Here is a 15,997-nt window from a genome sequence, read left to right on the forward strand (position 1 = left end):
GTCGGCATTCCAGGGGAGGACAAAGAAAATGCTCAAACGACAAGCTGTCCTCTAAGTCTGCCAGCATTGACATTGATAACTGGGAGGAACTTGCTACCAATTGTTCAAAATTGGATGTTTATTGAGAATGCGGCTGAGGGAGCAAGAAGGTAGGTCACCCTGTTCTAGATACGTGTGGGGAAGTTATAGATTGAAAAACAGAAGCCTTTTATTTCCTATCGGTGGAATCCTCGCTCCTTTCTCCCTTTTTACAATATCATTTTGTTGCTTGTGAATGAAATCCTCTGATCTGAATGTTGCTGGGTTTTTTCACCAGGAAAGGGGTGTGAGCTTGTCTTATATTAAGAAGTAATTGCTTGAACGGAGCATGGAATGTTGAACAGTAAATCATTTTTTAAAAAGTGCATAGGGGAGGTGCTGTCATAGTGATATTGTCACTGGACTAGTAATCCAGAGACCCAGGATAATGCTCTGGGGGTCTGGGTGCAAATCCCACCACGGCATCTGGTGACATTTGAATTCAATAAAAATCTGGAATTAAAAGTCTACTGGTGACCATGAAACCATTGTCAATTGTCGTAAAAACTCATCTGGTTCACTCATGCCCTTTAGGGAACAAAATCTACCCATCCTTACTTGGTCAGGCCTATGTGCGACTCCAGGAATTATCAGCCTCTCACTGGTGAAAATTTAAACTATTTTTAGCATAACACAACACAGAATTCTCTGCTACTTGCGTTTGGGGAGGCACAGTGGCACAGTGGCTAGCACTGCTGCCTCTCAGCGCCAGGGACTCGGGTTCGATTCCTGGCTTGGGACACTGTCTGTGTGGAGTTTGCACATTCTCCCCGTGTCTGCGTGGGTTTTCTCCGGGTGCTCCAGTTTCCTCCCACAGTCCAAAGATGTGCGGGTTAGATGGATTGGCCACGCTAAATTGCCCCTTAGTGTCAGGGGGACTCGCTAGGGTAAATGCATGGGGTTATGGGGATAGGGCCTAAGTGGGATTGTGGTCGGTGCTGACTCGATGAGTCAAATGGCCTCCTGCACTGCAGGATTCTATGATTCAATATGGGAGGATATTGTGTTCGCAAATGATGGATCTATTTGTAAATGATCTATATGTTAGAAGTTACTTACAATAAACGAGGAAGAGAGCTTATTCCTGGTTGCGAGTCCCAAAATGCAGTATACCAGGTATATTTTTCACTATTGTAGGATTGACACAGTGGAGGAATGGTGACTTCTGTGAATTGAAGACAAACAAAATGGGCGGCACGGTGGCACAGTAGTTAGCACTGCTGCTTCACAGCTCCAGGGTCCCGGGTTCGATTCCCGGCTCGGGTCACTGTCTGTGTGGAGTTTGCACATTCTCCTTGTGTCTGCGTGGGTTTCCTCCGGGTGCTCCGGTTTCCTCCCACAGTCCAAAGATGTGCGGGTTAGGTTGATTGGCCAGGTTAAAAATTGCCCCTTAGAGTCCTGAGATGCGTAGGTTAGAGGGATTAGCGGGTAAATATGTGGGGGTAGGGCCTGGGTGGGATTGTGGTCAGTGCAGACTCGATGGGCCGAATGGCCTCCTTCTGCACTGTAGGGTTTCTATGATTTCTATGAATAATGTGTGTGAAAGAAGCTTGTATTTAATTGTCAAGTAAATTATCTTTGCCGACGAGTCATAATGGACAGGTTTGTGTGAAGGCAAAACTAAAAATGTATCTTTATTCTGCAATAGATGTGTGAAAGTGCCTTCTATTTTGTGCAGGTGAACACGCCGGCCACAACAATGCTGAAGACAGCAGCTGCACAAGTGGCAACATCGTCTGGCGCGCTCGGTTCTGCCTCTTCCCGGCCTATTATAACTGTACATAAATCTGGTGCATTGACTGTAGCTCAGCAGACTCAAGTTGTCACCACCGTCGTGGGCGGTGTCACCAAAACATTCACGCTCGTCAAAAGCCCAATTCAAGTCGGCGGTGGGGGCTCCCTGGTAATTTCAAAATTATTCGATAGCTTTGCATGTCAGAGTTGTGTTAATGAAGCCTCAAGGTGATTGAACGCTGAGGTGCGGTTCTCAACTTGCAGTTCAGGTATTAATCTGGCCATGGGGCTTGCTCGCCCCTTAGAGGGCAATGAAATATAAATGAAGTGTGTTCTATAATGAGCAGTTGATCGATAATGACGGTTTTACCCATCAAATCCAACCTTGAGGGCCTGAACATGTGTGGCTGGTGACTGTCAGACGAAATTATCTGCGCAGTGCAGCGTAGGTTGATAACGGAGAGGTTGGGGAATGGGAGTTGGTGACAGATACCCCGTCTCTTCCAAAGCAGAATTTAAAGGAACCTAGCCTTATATTTGGGAAAAAATAAAATGCTCTCATCTTTGGGAACCCAGTAAGAAGTCTCACAACACCAGGTTAAAGTCCAACAGGTTTATTTGGAGTCACGAGCTTTCGGAGCGCTGCTCCATCATCAGGTGAATTTTGGGAACCCAGGCCTTGACCACAACCTAGAAGAACGGAGACTAGTATGTATCTGCATCAGTTGGATTCCATGTAGGCTATTGGCGCAGGAACCTTCAGTGTTGGAAGCTCTCAACTCACTAATTATTCTTTGGGTGCAGGTGCTGCAGATGTCACAATGTTTCACTGCTTTTGCACCAACTTTACTGGTTTGGTTTTGTTTACTAAACAAACTGGGCTCCTACATGCTTTACAGCCACGTGGCAGGACACTTGCCTGATATTTTACACATGATGAATTCTTGATGCGAGCTGTGCCTTCAGAGGAACACTGGGTGAAGAGGAGAGAAAATCAGAGGGCAAATTAAGTTTTTAGGTAGTTCATTTGCACTTAACGGCTCATTACAGCTCAACATTCGCAGAAGCCTCAGGATTAGATCCCTTTTTCATCTTGTTAACTGATGCATTATATGATGAAACTCGGAGAGATTAGTTGTAATTGGGCATTACATGGTTTTATTTACCCTGATTTGCATTTTGCCTGCTTTGTTTTTTTTGTTATTTTCACAAAGCTGTGAAAATCTGTACAGCAGGAACGACTTGTTTGGTATGTTTGAGGTTTCTAACTTCCTGGAGAAAACAAGATGGCCTTTTGTAACATTTGCATCTTGCTTTGCTGCATTGTGTATAGGTTAGCATTAATTTTAACTTGTATATGACCCGATGTGTGAACATAAAGTAAATGTAAAAAAATAGTGCCTGCTTAACTTCCTTTGTGTACGTTGGGCTGGGACTTTGTAAGAAACTTTCTCTTGTTGTCAGAAAAAATTGTGTATATGCATCATCAAGCACAGCTTCAAGAGAATTTTATATTGGTCGTAATTTTTTTTGGCATGAATAGATGTATATTTAAAGCTTCCTTGGCTCTACTTTCTGTAATTCCTTTTCTAAACCCCACCGTCTTTTCCCGTCTCTCATTTTAAAACCTCAATATCCTATCAACTATGGTCATTTCACAGCGTCAGGGACCCGGGCTCGATTCCTGGCTTGGGTCACTGTGCGGAGTCTGCATGTTCTCCCCGTGTCTGTGCGAGTTTCCCCCGGGTGCACCGGTTTCCTCCCACAGTCTGAAAGACGTGCTGATTAGGTGCATTGGCCGTGTTAAATTCTCCCTCGGTGTAGCCGAACAGGAGTGTGGCAACTCTGGAGGATTTTCACAGTAACTTCATTACAGTGTTAATGTAAGTCTACTCGTGACACTAATAAATAAACTTTAAACTCTCCTAACACTTGCCCTATGGCTTGTTGTCCATTCCTTTATTCCTTTTAATCACCTCTGTCAAGCACAATGGATTATTTTCAATCTTGAAGGCTTTATGCAAGTGCTGGTCACTATTATTGTTGACCATGTGTGATCAGTTGAAATTTGTTCTGTTTAGATCTCCAATTTGGGAAAAATGATGACTCTTGTTCAGACAGCCCCTGTGCAAACTGGTGCTCCAATCACTGGCCAGGCTACTGCTGGGTCTTTGGCACAGTTCATCCAGGTATGTTGTGCTACATTTTTGTATTCATAACCTCGGAATGGCTGATTTTGGGTAAACTAACTGCGCGTTTAGCAGTTTTAATGTCTGCATTTAAATAGCCGTCAGAAGAATACCAAGAGTCGGTAATACTGCCTACTGTGATTTCCAGGAGTATGCACTTTTAAACTTACAGAAAACTTATGGATCCATGTCTGTGTTAAAAATGTTGCATAAGGTGCGCACTCCTGCCTCCAACGTTACATCCTGTTGTCACAATTGATTGCTCAATTATTTCCTTTTCATTTTCAAAATCACAATATAATTGTGGACTGTGGCCACTAGGTGGATCTGGAGAGTTTCGCTGCAGTCTACCCAAAAGAACCATTTTACTTTTCATAGATATATATTTCAGTAGCTTACTGGTCACCTTTGCCTTTTCTGTGTTATTATTCCTCTCTGCTGCTTCTTGCTGCCACGTTTCTTTCATTTGGGAGATCCGGTGACGTGGTTTGTACTACAGACTTTCCTGTGGCTATTGTCAAATGCTCCACCATATTTCAACAAATACTTTGCAGGTTGGAGTAGATCAGTCCAGTTCTCTTTCCCTTTCTTCCCTCAAGGTTACACACAGTGTGATAACAGAGTGCTGCGGCAAGCATTTGAGGATTAAACAGCAAGACTTGTACTGTGTGATGGTGAAATTGTTGGAGAAGATTCTTAGGATCTATACACGTATGGAACTGAATGGTCTTATTAATGACAGACAACATGGTTTTGTATGAGGGAGGTCATGTCTCACTAATTTAATTGAGTTTTTTGAGGAGGTGACAAAAATGATTGACGAGGGAAGGGCTGTGGATGTTGTCTAAATGGACTTTAGTAAAGCATTTGACAAGGTCCCTCATGGCAGGCGGGTGCAAAAGATTAAATCGCACGGGATCAGGGGTGAGCTAGCTAGATGGATTCAGAACTGGCTTGGTCATAGAAGACAGGCGGTAGCGGTGGAAGGATGTTTTTCTGAATGGAGGTCTGTAATTAGAGGTGTTCCGCAGGGGTCAGTGCTGGGACCTCTGCTGTTTGTAATATATATAAATGACTTGGAAGAAAACATGGCTGGTCTAATTAGCAAGTTTGTGGATGATATTAAGATTGCTGGAGTTGCGGATAGTGATGAAGATTGTCAGAGAATACAGCAGGATATAGATAGGCTGGAAAATTGGGTGGAGAAATGCCAGATGGAATTTAATCCGGACAAATGCGAGGTGATGCATTTTGGTCGATCCAATTCAGGTGGGAGCTATAAAATAAATGGCAGAACCATCAGGAGCGCAGACACACAGAGAGATCTGGGAGTACAGGTCCACAGATCCTTAAAAGTGGCAGCACAGGTGGAAATGTTGGTGAGGAAAGCATATGGCATGCTTGCCTTCATCGGCCGGGGCATCGAGTATAAAAGTTGGCAAATTATGTTAATTATATAAAATGTTGGTTGGGCCACATTTGGAATACTGTGTCCAATTCTGGTCACCGCACCACCAGAAGGACGTGGAGGCTTTGGAGAGAGTACAGAAAAGGTTTACCAGGATGTTGCCTGGTATGGAGGGTGTTAGCTATGAGGAGAGATTGGATAAACTGGGATTGTTCTCCGTGGAAAGACAGAGGCTGAGGGGTGACCTGATAGAAGTTTATAAAATTATGAGCGGTATAGATAGGATGAACAGTTGGAAGCTTTTTCCCAGGGCAGAAATGACAATTACAAGGGGGCACAAGTTCAAGGGAAGTGGAGAAATGTGCAGGGGAAGTTTTTTACACAGGGGGTGGTGGGGAACTGGAATGCACTGCCAAGTGAGGTGGTTGAGGCAGTTACATTAGCGACATTTAAAACTTATCTGGATAGACACACGAACAGACAGGGAATAGAGGGATACAGGCAGTTGGCCTAGATACGACAATGTGATTGGCACAGGCTTGGAGGGCCAAAGGACCCTCCTGTTCTTTGTGTGCATAGTCAAATTCAAATATAGTTCAGGGCCAACATTTTAACTTGTGACAGAGACACTTTACTTTAAAGGTAAAGTACGGCACAGTGGTTAGCACTGCTGCCTTTCAGTGCCAGGGACTTGGGTTCGATTCCCAGCTTGGGTCACTGTCTGTATGGAGTCTGCATGTTCCCCCCGTGTTTGCATGGGTTTCCTCCAGGTGCTCTGGTTCCTTCCCACAGTCTGAAAGACGTGCTAGTTAGGTGCATTGGCCATGCTAAATTCTCCCTCAGTGTACCCGAACAGGCGCCGAAGTGTGGCGACTAGGGGATTTTCACAGTCACTTCGTTGCAGTGTTAATGTAAGCCTACTTGTGACACCAATAAATAAACTTTAAAATTAAAACATGATTTCGCACCACACTGGAGTTGTGCAACACTAGATGTGTACCTTTTGTTCTTTGTATGGAAGACCAGTGACTAAAGGGGGTCTTGCTCTACTTTCTGTCAGTGTGCTTGATCTGACTCCCGAGTTACATTAATGAGTTTGTATTGATGTGTTGTCGGGCATTTCATAAAGTTTAAATATTTGAAGAGTTAGGACAGATGCTATCTCCCAGCATTAAAAATTCACCAGCTAGGGAACAAAGCACTGCTTACGTTTATACGTAGACCTTCTGTATTGCTGGGAAAAATACCACTCTGCCCCATTATCTGCCTATCTATAGAAAGTTTAAAGTTTATTTATTAGTCACAATTAGGCTTACATTTGCACTGCAATGAAGTTACTGTGAAAATCCCCTAATCGTTACATTCCAGCACCTGTTCAGGTACACTCGGAGAATTTAGCATGGCTAATTCACCCAACCTGCACATCTTTGGATTGTGGGAGGAAACCGGAGCACCCGGAGGAAACCCACACAGACATGGGGAGAACGTACAAACTCCACACAGACAGTGACCCAAGCTGGGAATCGAACTTGGGTCCCTGGCGATGTGAGGCAGCAGTGCTAACCACTGTGCCACCATGCCACCCTAGACTATTTGCTTAATAGACACTAAAATATTGCACGTTTCAATATCAGAATACAGACACAAATTGATTCTGGAAAACCACAGCGGGTGTTTGCGTTTTTCTTGCAGGAGCCATACAATGAGTTAAATGTTGTATTTTCTTAAATGCATATAATGAAAATAATGAAATAGTTGTTTCTGGTGTGTGCCTGCCATGACTTTCACCTTATTGTTTCCCATTTGACAAATATTTTGATCTTTTTTAACACATCTGAAGGCCAAGGGCCCCTTTCCTCCGGGGACTATTGTGAGACTTGTGACGGCAGCAGATGGCAAGCCAGCAACAATAATCACAACCTCGCAAGCTGGTGGGATCGGTACAAAGCAAACGATCCTGGGTCTTGGCGGTGTCTCACCAACTAGCAGCAAACCTGGAGCAACCACCATCATAAAAACCATTCCTGTTTCAGCACTGATGCATCAACCCAATGTTACAGGTACAGGATGGAGGCTTTTTGATTTGATTTTTGATTTGATTTATTGTCACATGTATTAACATAGTGAAAAGTATTGTTTCTTGCACGCTATACAGACAAAGCATACCGTTCATAGAGAAGGAAAGGAGAGAGTGCAGAATGTAGTGTTACAGTCATAGCTAGGGTGTAGAGAAAGAGCAACTTAATGCAAGGTAGGTCCATTCAAAAGTCTGACAGCAGCAGGGAAGAAGCTGTTCTTGAGTCGGTTGGTACGTGACCTCAGACTTTTGTATCTTTTTCCTGACGGAAGAAGGTGGAAGAGAGAATGTGCGGGGTGCGTGGGGTCCTTAATTATGCTGGCTGCTTTGCCGAGGCAGCGGGAAGTATAGATAGAGTCAATGGGTGGGAGGCTCCTAGGTTTCCAATTTAATTTTCATGAATAATTGTGTTAGAGAGATTGGTGTTCAGCTATTTTCTTTTTAAAGTATTTTTTTAAAAAAGCTATTCTGCTACATACGTTAGACCTTTAGGTACATAAAAGGTCTAATTAGTTGTGATTGTTTAGCTTATTACCTTCTGTAAGACCTCATATTAAAAGCCGATGGACCGGATGTTCATAGAGTCAGGAGAATCCTCAGCTCAGCGAACCCAACCCGTAAAGATGGCTGCCTGCAGAACGGTTGGTGGGGAGGTTAGCAGCTGGAGCCAGGGTGGGCAAGCCCGGATTGAATGCAGAGGTTGCTGGGTGCAGAGGCGGCTGCCAAGGCCTGTCTCTGTGCTCTGGCATTACATTTTGAAAATGTAATAAAATAAAAAAGCATCATTCACCCGGTCCATTCTGCACATTCCAGGATTCACGCAGCCGGGGTTCCAAAATCAGCAATCGCTGGAGGTAGTTGATCATTTCAATGGCAGCTGTCACTGCAGAGCGCTCACACATTCCCCATTCCCGCCCCATTCCAGCCCTGCCTCCGCAGAGATGGGGAATGCCAGGTTCGGAGATGAGATATAGAAATTATGTTGATTCCCAGGATTTTCACCACCACAAAGAGATTCACCATGGTGACCAAACTCCAGGCCAATGTGTGGACACAATCAGTAAAGTAGATGGATTGAGGAGAGTTGAAAATTATCTTTCACTGGATTCAAAGTTAACTGGAGTTAGTTCTAGGGATCTTACTTCGCGAGTGTTTTGGTATGTGTTTGGAATATAGAGTTATTACGCCGCTGAAGGAGGCTATTCAGCCCATTGCATCCATGCTGGATTTAATACCATAAATCCCATCTTCTCAAACGTGAAGCCCATCTCACAAAAGTAAAGTCTGTGCTTTATTTGGTCATCTGCGTTGCATGCAAAGCATGTGTATTTTGTGAAAGGAATTGCCGAGGCGAACGAACTGCACATTTCAGTTTTTACTGTTCACCTGATGAAAGGGGGACGTGAGAACAAATAGCACCACGATGACAACATTTTTATGAGTGGCTAGGATTTGGAATGCGTACCTGATAGCGTAGTGGTTACAGATTCAGAATTGGCCTTCAAAAGGGAATCCGATAATTACTTGGTGTAAAAGAAATTGCAGAGCAATGGGGACAGCACAAGGAGTGGGAATAACATTTTGTGAGCCAGCACTAACTCAACGGGCTGAATGGCTTCAATTGCTTCCAGCTGGATGCCCTGTAAAAGTGAGCACAATATGAGAAAACTCAGCCACAGCAGGAAGATCCTCTAGCAATTCAGTCGTTCTGCAGAATTTTCTAGATTGTTCTTATTTAGAGTCAGAGGTTTACAGCATGGAAACAGGCCCTTCGGCCCAACTTGTCCATGCTGCCCCTTTTTTTTAACCTCTAAGCTAGTCCCAATTACCTGCGTTTGGCCCATATCCCTTTATACTCATGTAACTGTCTAAATGCTTTGTAAAAGATAAAATTGTACCCACCTCTACTACTACCTCTGGCAGCTCGTTCCAGACACTCACCACCCTCTGTGAAAAAATGTTCCTCTGGACCCTTTTCTATCTCTCCCCTCTCACCTTCTACCTATGCCCTCCAGTTTCAGACTCCCCTACCTTTGGGAAAATATATTGACTATCTAGCTGATCTGTGCCCCTCATTATTTTATAGACCTCGATAAGATCACCCCTCAGCCTTCTACGCTCCAGAGGAAAAAAGTCCCCAGCCTATACAGCCTCTCCTTATAACTCAAACCACCTGTTTTACTGTTTGTGTTTTTTGTTCATTCTTGGGGTGTGAGCCCAATCTATTTGATCTTGAGACGGTGGTGGTGAGCCACCTTCTTGAACCTCTGCAGTCATGTGGGTGCTGATGCACCTGCGGTGCTATTAGGAGGGATTTCAAGAATTTTGACCCAGCTACAGCGATTTGTTTCCATGTCAGCATGGGGTGTGACGTTACGTGGAGGGGAACTTGCAGGTGGGTGGTGTTCCCTTGCATCTGCTGCCCTTGTTCTTCGAGGCGGTAGAAGTTGTGGCTTTGGAAGATGCTGCTGAAGGTGCCTTGGCGAGTTTCTGCAGTTTAGATCTTGTCGATGGCATACACGGCTGCCACTGTGCACTCGTGGGGGGAGGGTGTGAATATTTAAGGTGACGGTTGGGAGGTCAATCAAGCTGACTGCTTTGTCCTGGCTGCTGTTGGGCTTCTTGAGTGTTGGAGCTGCACTTGTCCAGGCAAGTGGAGAGTATTCCATCACACTCCTGACTTGTGCCATGTAGATTGTGGACGGGCTTTGAGGAGTTGGAAGTAGCCACAGTATTTATGTGTATCTTTGTAAGTCTACAGACACATCAAGCCTTTGATTCATGAATGGATGTATTTCCTATATTATTTCATTTCAGTGGTTTATTGCCCTAATCCGGTTGGAATATTTTTAGAAGGATATTAAGGGTAATGGAGCCAAAGTGGGTGAATGGAATTATAATACAGACCAGCCATGATCTCATTGAAGACTACAACTTGTTCAAGTGACTAAATGGTCCACTCCTGAGTCTGTCTTTCTAATAGTGGGTGTGCTGATATCTGCCATGGGAATTCACGCTTCAAGCCCCTTTCTTCTGCCCCTCTTCCTCTACCAGTATTTTGCAGAGCAGGGAATTCCTATTGGGTAAACCCTTCCAGCTACTGGAGGGGACAACAGAGGTCCAAAGTGCACTCGGGTTAAGTATTTCACAAGTCTCAGTAAGGAAAAGTCAACAAAAATAATCTCAGAAGATAATGACGATCAAACTCCAGAGATATCACCAACATTGATGTCAGGTGACTGCGCGTTGATGTGACTAAATGTTTGGTTGTAAATATACGCCACTTTATTATTCTTATAAATCCAGGTGGAACCAAAAGAGAAAACATTGGAAAATCTCAGCAGGCCTGGCAGCATCTGTAAGGAGAGAAAAGAGCTGACGTTTTGAGTCCAGATGACCCTTTGTCAAAGCTTTGACAAAGGCTGATCTGGACTCAAAACGTCAGCTCTTTTCTCTCCTTACAGATGCTGCCAGACCTGCTGAGGTTTTCCAGCATTTTCTCTTTTGGTTTCAGATTCCAGCATCTGCAGTAATTCGCTTAAATCCAGGTGGAGCTAGTCATTATGTAACAGCAGATGTTTTCAGTGGATGTTTATGAAGTACTAGAAATAATTGACGAATTCTCATGTAGCAATGTTTCCACCAGTAAAACTGGTGCAAGATTCCTCAAAATACTGCGCAATGTCACACTTAGATTGCCGTTACACTGAAATGTTCCAGGAAATTGTCGGCCTGGATTTAGCAAAAGGAAATTGGTGTGTGAAATCTCAGGAAATGTTCACATTTATTAGTTGTTGGTATCTTATCTTTTTAGCTTCACCTTGCGTTCTCCATTCTTTATATAGGAAAACCATTTATTGACTGTTGTGGTGGGTTGATGCTGAAGTCTATCCAGCAGTACTTTTTTTCATTGTTTTGTATCTTGACCTATAAGTGTTAGAGCAACATGAAGAAGAATTTATTTGTACTCGATTAGTTTTTAAACACTTCAAACATATAAAAAGGTAACTGTCTTAAATTCATTTACAAATCCTAAACAGTGATTTGTGCATTTTTCTCCAGGCGTATCTGCATCCCCTGGTATGAAGTCCCCCATAACAATCATTACAACGAAAGTAGTGACATCAGGAACTGGAGCTCCTGCAAAAATCATTACTGCTGTGCCAAAATTTACCACAGGACAGCCTGGAATGACACAGGTATGGGGAGAATTCCATTCCATGCTCCCAGCTTGCATATACTTGCTAGGAATGAACCTTGTAGTTGAGGCTGCAATTGTAATTTGTTCTAACCAACTGAACATGCAATAGGTTATTGTATATAGTGGATAGATTCACTGTGTGAAGTCATTCCGGAGCAAATCAAGTCATGAGATCCATAACTCTTCTCAGTACTTGGCTTGTCGTCTATCATTCAGCATCGAGGAGTGCTTTTAAATGCCTTCAAGCTAAAGGAGAGAATAATTTGGACACGGTTCCGGTTCCTAATTGCCGCCTAGTCACCCTGCTTGGTTAGATAATCAAGTTACCTATAAATCCATAGAATCCCTACAGCGCAGAAGGAGGCCATTTGTCCATCTAGTGTGCACCCACTCTCTGACAGAGCATTTTACCCAAGCCCACCCCTCACCTTATCCCCGTAACCCTATTTACCTTGCTAATCCCCCTAACCTACACATCTTGGGACACTAAGGGCAATTTAGCATGACCAATCCACCTAAATTGCACATCTTAGGAGTGTGGGAGGAAACCGGAGCACCCAGAGGAAACCCACGCAGGCACGGGGAGAACGTGCAAAACCCCATGCAGACAGTGACCCGAGGCTGGAATTGAATTAACGGAATGGGTGTTAGTCTGTAAATTTTCAATGATCATTTTTCTAGGTGGTTCTGAAGACTCCAGGAACACCTGGTACCATCCTACGAACAGTTGGTGGGACTCCTGTCACAGTTAGTGGAGTCAGATTGGTTACACCTGTCACTGTGTCTTCAAGCAAGCCTACTGTCTCGACCTTGCTAGTGAAAGGAACCACAGGTACCGATTATAATTTGTACTTAGCCTTGTATAGTTGAGATGATTGCACAGTTTTATGGTCAGCATACTTATTTTTTTTAAAAACCTACCATGGTTAAAACGTATGTAGGAACGTGTTTAAAATCTGCCATTGCCTCTGAGATACATGGCGATTGCCATTAAATCTGATCTGAGTTGAACTGATGGGAATCCGTGTTTAAGGAAAAGATAGTGTATCACTATCCCAAATCCGGTTGCAGTCCACATGTTACCAATTTGTTAGACTGTCGGGTTCCACTAATGTGTGCAGGCTAACATGTAGTGTGGTAAATGTGCATCCCATTTCTGCAGCTGGCTGGAAGCCATGTCATGCCAAGCATTCCTCTCCAGTTGAATTGTTATCCAGTCAGCAGTTATCATTTGGATTATCAATTCTGTATCTTTTCTCTCCAGCCACCCAGGTCTCATGAGGCAAGATGGCTGAGAGGTCAGGCAACCTCACCCCAGCTTCAAGTAATGCTGCTGAGCTAACTGTTGGCAAAGACATGTGATGTACCTGGCCTTTGTCTGCTGTGTAATTCCTGAAGTGCCGACGAGCAGAAACTCAATAGACAGTTTTTATGACAAGGTTTTACAATAGTGATGAGTTATTTGTCTTGCTAGTTTTTGTGTTGGTCCTTCTAAACTTTTCTAATATAATAGTTCTTTTTTCGTGGCTGGATAATGGCGTCAACGTTAAATCAATTTGTCAGGTGTAACCAAGCCCCACCTGTAAATCTTGTGTGGATAATACCTCTTTTGCTTTCTCGTGGAGGCTCAAAGTGATTACAAGCACTTTCAAAACATATGATGGAGTAGCTGGGTGGACAGCCCTGAATCTGATTCTTTGAACCCCCTTTTAGAGTTGCTTTGCAAGTTTATGATATTTTCTTCCAAAGAGCTGTTTTGAGATAAACTAAAACTGTGAAAACCCCCTAGTCGCTACATTCCGGCGCCTGTTTGGGTACACCGAGGGAGAATTTAGCATGGCCATCGCACCCTAACCAGCACATCTTTCAGACTGTGGGAGGAAACTGGAGCACCCAGAGGAAACCCACGCAGACACGGAGAACGTGCAAACTCCACACAGACAGTGACCCTAGCTGGGAATCGAACCCGGGTCCTTGGCGTTGTGAGGCAGCAGTGCTAACCACTGTGGCGCCCCTCAGTAATACAGTGTTAATGTGGTAGCTCGTACATCACCCCAGCTTTTCAAAATGCCTTTTGATATTCTGAAGTGCTCCTGGTTCCATACTCACAACGACACTGAGTTTCACTGAGCTTGCTTGTTGGCTGAAGTTGCAAGAAGTAGAAGGGAAAATTGTAAAATTCTTGACTGTCTTCTATATATTACTGAATGCCTAATTATCCAGGCCTCAATGAGGCTGGGTTTGGGTGTGAAACAGAGATAGACACTTGGGTAACAGGACAGGGAAAAACTTTCTGCTGTGTTAGTGAGGAGGTCCATCCTTTCCTTGGTGATCTACTTTCCTCCCCCAGTCCAGTTCTCAAGATGAGATGCCTGGCTTCACAGGGCAACAGCCGATGTTAGGTCCTATGATGGAGAAAAGGGCAATTTCCTGCTGGAAGTCTCTGAAGAATTTGTGCCGAGTATTCAACAGCAGCGGTATTCTATTTGAATATGTAACATTGGTGAACCTATACTTTAGCGACACTCTGTATGCAACCTGGATTTTTGTTCTATCTGCTCGATAAAATAATACAAAAGAGGATATATTTTATTTTCTAATCATGACCCTTTTGTGTTGGCATTTGGGTGACTGCAACTGCAACTAGACTTGTGTCACTAAGACCAAAATTGTTTTGGGTTTCTTAACAAGCTTTGAATAGTTTTCATAAGCTTATTGTTGTAATCTAATACTATGCAGGTGTTACTACATTGGGTACTGTGAGTGCTGCAGCGACTACAATTCACGCTGGAGCAACTGGACTTGCTTCGTCAAACTTTACAACCCCGGTCACTGCTCTGGCCAGAGTAACAACACTGCCCACTCAAGGGATTAGCACAACTATAGATCCTTTGACCGTGGCACCAACAACATTAAAGGTTACACCAGGAATTGTCCCAACCTCTTCTGTAGTTAACACTGAGGTAATTGGTTTGTCTTGTTGATTTGCTTGTACTTTTGTCTTTTGCTAATTGAAGTTTGATGTGCACCTCAATCTCATCCTTGCGTTTGTGTCAGTTTGTGGCCTCCCTGCTTCCTAACTCTGTAATCTTCAGCTCGTATATGCCACACCCACTCCTCGCCAAGCTTTCCGTTCTTCTCGCTCTGGTCTTTTGTGCAATCCTTTCACCTCCTTTGACGACTGTGCATTTAGCCACTTAGATGCCACACTCTGGAATTCCATCTTGTGAACCCCTATTTTTCACCATGGTTCTCCTTTAAGTTCCTCCTTAAAACCTAGGCTTTTGGCCACCTCTGACCCATCTTAATATCTCGCAAGCTCAGTGTTTTTTCCCTATGCTTCTGTAAAGAACCTCTGTTTTTTTTCTACTCTAGAGACAGTATAAATGCAAGTTAGTGTGGTAACTGCTACTAGTTCACCACCACGTCGATCCTTTCCCTCATCTTCAAATTCCTCACTGAACTCTACAACCAACGCCCTTGTGAACAATCCAAGCCTATCTCGTCTCCTTATAGCTCAAATGTATTCACAGATACAAGCACTGCTTCAACTGTGCTCTACTGACCACACCCCACTCCAGCCTCCAAGTTAGAGCCTTTGCATTACCTCCGCTGCACTTTGTAATTTTCTTCCTAACCCTCCTTGCTTCAGTTCTTCAACGTTATCATCAATAACCTTTTGAAAATACATATGTGTGGCTATGTCTTTGGTCACCCACCCTAACTTCTTTCCTACTTCCTACCTGATTTCCCTTTACGAATCCTCTCTGGGCCGTTTTGTCATGTGAAAGATAAAATGCAAGTGTAATTTTTGTTACTGTTCTGGGAATGGCTAATTTACATTCATTGTCAGAGTCTCTCCTAGCGCTAATACTCCTTATTTTGAAACAGGTATTCACCAAAATTATGTATTTGATGTGCAGAAGCACAGTAGGGTTTTAGTATAAATGTAAGAAGTTTATACTGGGAGTTCCTTTTCCGGTTATAGATTATTATGGTCACCTACATTGAAGAGTTATTCCTGAATATTTACAGTTACAAGTCATAGAGTCGTACAACGCAGAAAGGACCCTTCAGCTCATCGTGCCTGCACCAACAATAACTACTACTAAAGTCGCATTTAACCCATTTTCCTGCACTTTCCCCACATCCTTGAATGTTATAATATTTCAAGTGCTCATCCAAATATTTTTTAAAGGTTGTAAGGTTTCCGGCCTCCACCACCTTCCCCGCGCATTCCAGAGTGAAAATATTTTTCTCTCATCCCCTCTGAAACACCTGCCCCTAAAACTATGCCCCCTTGTGATTGC

General features: G+C 43.6%; 1 protein-coding gene across 3 annotated transcripts in view; it reads left to right on the forward strand.

The window, feature by feature from the left end:
• The window catches only part of LOC144498487 (host cell factor 1-like), a 467,986-nt gene that overhangs the window by 34,292 nt on the left and 417,697 nt on the right, over positions 1-15,997 (forward strand). For all 3 annotated transcript variants that reach the window (XR_013498710.1, XM_078219675.1, XM_078219676.1), the window contains 6 exons: positions 1,757-1,981; positions 3,894-4,001; positions 7,250-7,469; positions 11,549-11,685; positions 12,369-12,519; positions 14,427-14,650. Coding sequence is in view for 2 of the 3 variants with exons in the window: in XM_078219675.1 (XP_078075801.1) it covers positions 1,757-1,981; positions 3,894-4,001; positions 7,250-7,469; positions 11,549-11,685; positions 12,369-12,519; positions 14,427-14,650 (1,065 nt within the window). In the remaining variant the exon portion in view is untranslated. The remainder of the gene's footprint in view (positions 1-1,756; positions 1,982-3,893; positions 4,002-7,249; positions 7,470-11,548; positions 11,686-12,368; positions 12,520-14,426; positions 14,651-15,997) is intronic.

This window comes from Mustelus asterias, chromosome 9 (genome assembly GCF_964213995.1).
Source record: "Mustelus asterias chromosome 9, sMusAst1.hap1.1, whole genome shotgun sequence".
In the NCBI taxonomy this organism is placed as follows: domain Eukaryota; kingdom Metazoa; phylum Chordata; class Chondrichthyes; order Carcharhiniformes; family Triakidae; genus Mustelus; species Mustelus asterias.